The 3233-nt window shown below is 30.4% G+C and overlaps 1 protein-coding gene across 1 annotated transcript; it reads left to right on the plus strand.

Annotated features, from left to right (window-relative positions):
• Positions 1 to 2206: 2206 nt before the first annotated feature.
• LOC136777309 (general transcription factor II-I repeat domain-containing protein 2B-like) lies at positions 2207 to 3016 on the plus strand. Its single transcript, XM_066733475.1, has one exon. It carries the CDS (start codon positions 2207 to 2209, stop codon positions 3014 to 3016), a length of 810 nt encoding a protein of 269 aa, XP_066589572.1.
• Positions 3017 to 3233: the final 217 nt, after the last annotated feature.

Here is a 3233-nt window from a genome sequence, read left to right on the forward strand (position 1 = left end):
ATATAAGTCGAAAGTGTTACACTAATGTAATTATTTGATTTTAATAAACATTAAATTTATTCGATCAATAAAAGAATAGTGCTATGGCCCTGTGTATTGAATTTGTAACTATTAAAAGTACGCAAATTGCAGTATTATTTTCCATATTGTAATTCTGCTGCTAAAAATAAATATGCGTACAAATACAATAATATTTACCATTTTTTTTACATGAAAGATATACCTGTACTTATATAACTATCTACTTTAATGATGTAGACAGTTTCAATAATCAAATGACAGATTCTTAATAGATTTCCACATCACCCAGGAGGTAGTTTTAATGATGCATCTTTTTTAAGTATTATTCCCAGTAGGTTTAATCCAATGTAATTAACAACAGGAGAAATTAAAAATTAATTTGGTTTATATGTTGTGATTGGAGGAACTATGAAAGAAGTATCTATCTCGCTGTGTTAGTCAAATATGTTTTCCTAAGAGTAGCCAAAGTGGAATCATTCATGGAAAATCGTAAATCATTTTTAATTTGTTTCAGTTTCGAAAGTAAACATATTCACGCAAATAGGTAGATTTAAACACAAAAAATTTTGCGCCTAAAATTTCTGAAAAGACATAGAATTGCTTCTTAAAGTTGCAAGTATTTGGAGCAGATTCTTCAAGTAAATATTTACAGACGGCAATGTGAGGAATAGTATTAAACACTAAATCATGCCTAAACATATAAAAAAATTTGCACCGAAAGAATTAATACGTCTGATCAACTGAGAAATAGACTGTTTTGACGTTGCAAATTAATAATTGACATTATGAAGGTGATTCGTTAAGCTATTGTTATTAAAGCTAATTCACAAGGAGAATGCATATTTTTGTTCTATAAGAAATTTTGAAACTTTCGCTGGTTTTCTAATGATAAATAAGACGCGAATTTATGAGAATGTGTACAACTGTACGCACACTATTTTAAGCAAATTCACACCTACATGTAATTTTAATTTGATATATCTAGTGAACTGCTAGAAGGAATGTTACTTTCATATAGTGGTTTGAAAAGCTCTTGAGATAAGCTAAAAGAATATGCAATAAAAAATAGTAGGTTATTTAAAAAATTCAAGGTGACCTTCATATGTTTTTCAAACACAATTTGAAAATCAATCTAATGATAACATTTTATGTCCCCATTAAACCATAAAACTTTTGTATGAAAAATTTTTTGAAAAATTGATGGATTTCGAAATAATCAGCTGGAAACTTTTCTAACGAACAACCTGTGTTGTTATTATACTCAGGAGGTTGACTAGAAGATTTAAATATTTTAGTATCATTTTCAGTCTCCCAATGAACTTTTTCAGTATAACAAAAATATTATTGACATTGCCAAATATCAGCAGTTGTTCGATAGATGATTATTGCCGTTTAAAGTGTCACAATAAACGGTCATTAGAACGGATTAGTCGATTAGGTCTCCGGTTGTGCGATTTTGTAATTTAGAGGTCGAAATAAATCTTCTCTTCTTTGTTTTGTTCATCAAAATTTATTTCTTTTGATAGCAAGTGATATCAATTTTTTCCTTGATTTTGCTGGTTTTGTGTGATATATTCTCTAATTTATTGACAGTTAGAGTGATAAAATGAGTGGAAATCAAAAATATAATCAGCGTTTCAACAGCTGCTGGGAAGACAAATTCTTCGCTTATATATCCAACAAAACGGTATGTTTGAATTGCCATTATGAGCCATCCATAGTTTCTAAATTTACTATAGACAAACATTATTTTTCAAAACACATGTCGAAAAATAATCATTCAATTTATAAAGATGATGAAAGACAAAATTTAATAGAAGGATTGAAATTAGTTCTTAAACAATATTCTGATGAACCTCCAAATTTGGATATTGCTGCCCAAATATCCTCATTTGCTCGTAAAGCTTCCTACGATATTTCTTTGCTTATTGCTCAACGTGGTAAGCCTTTTGTTGATGGCGAATTTATTAAATCGTGTCTTCTTAAAGCAGTAAATGCATTTGGAGGATCTTTGACGGTTGATGATGTTCTTCAAATTCCACTGAGCGATAAAATGGTTGCTTCCCGAGTGCAAGTAATAGCTGGTTCTATTGAAGAAAAATTGAAATCTCTGCTACAATCGTGTGTATATTTGTGATTGTGCCTCGACGAAAGTACTGACAACCGTCATGTCAGTCAATTAAGTATGTTTGTGCGCATTGTACAAGATGACTTTTCTTATACTGAAGAGTTATTAGATTTCTTCCCGTTACATGGTACAACGACAGGTGCAGATATTTTTAGCGCGGTAGAAAACACTTTTGAAAAATTTAATATTAATTTTTCCAAGTGTTCATGTATCGTTACGGATGGTGCACCGTCTATAGTAGGAACTAGAATAGGATTTGCTGGGCAGCTATTTCAAAGAAATATAAAAGTTCCTTTAATTCATTGCATTATTCATCAAGAAGTATTATGTGGCAAAGCAATAAAGATTACTGCTGCAATGAAAATGATCACAAAAATTATAAATTTCATTAAAGGAGGAAATAGATCATTAACTCATCGTCAATTTAAATTATTTTTAGCTGAGCACGATTCACTCTACAAGGAACCTTTATATTCCGATGTTCGTTGGCTTAGTGCAGGGCAATGTTTCGAAAGGTTTTTCGCTTTAAAGAATGAAATAATGATGTTCTTGCAAAGTATAGCAATGACATCAACAATGTATAATGAGTTCAAATCATTCTTAGAAGATATAGATTCCCTTTGTGAGCTAGCATTAATAACTGATTTAACAAAACATCTTAACACCTTGAATTATAAATTGCAAACATCAAAACAATCTATTTCTCAATTAGTCAGTCACATCGATTCCTTCATATCGAAATTAAATATGCTTATGCATGATTTAATACATAATAGCTTTTATCACTTTCCCGCATGTAAATATCTACTAGAAGAGTCTGCTCCAAATACTTGCGACTTTAAGAAACACTTCAGAAGTGTTTCTTAAAGTCGCAAGTATTTGGAGCAGACTCTTCTAGTAGATATTTACATGCGGGAAAGTGATAAAAGCTATTATGTATTAAATCATGCATAAGCATATTTAATTTCGATATGAAGGAATCGATGTGACTGACTAATTGAGAAATAGATTGTTTTGATGTTTGCAATTTATAATTCAAGGTGTTAAGATGTTTTGTTAAATCAGTTATTAATGCTAGCTCACA

The sequence above is a fragment of the Prorops nasuta genome, unplaced genomic scaffold, assembly GCF_024137725.1.
Source record: "Prorops nasuta isolate Cenicafe-Biocafe unplaced genomic scaffold, Cenicafe_Pnas_1.2 PNAS00011, whole genome shotgun sequence".
NCBI lineage: Eukaryota > Metazoa > Arthropoda > Insecta > Hymenoptera > Bethylidae > Prorops > Prorops nasuta.

Bases quoted from the DNA above. Each gene is read 5' to 3' on its own strand.
- LOC136777309 (XM_066733475.1), top strand. From the start codon at position 2,207: ATGTTTGTGCGCATTGTACAAGATGACTTTTCTTATACTGAAGAGTTA.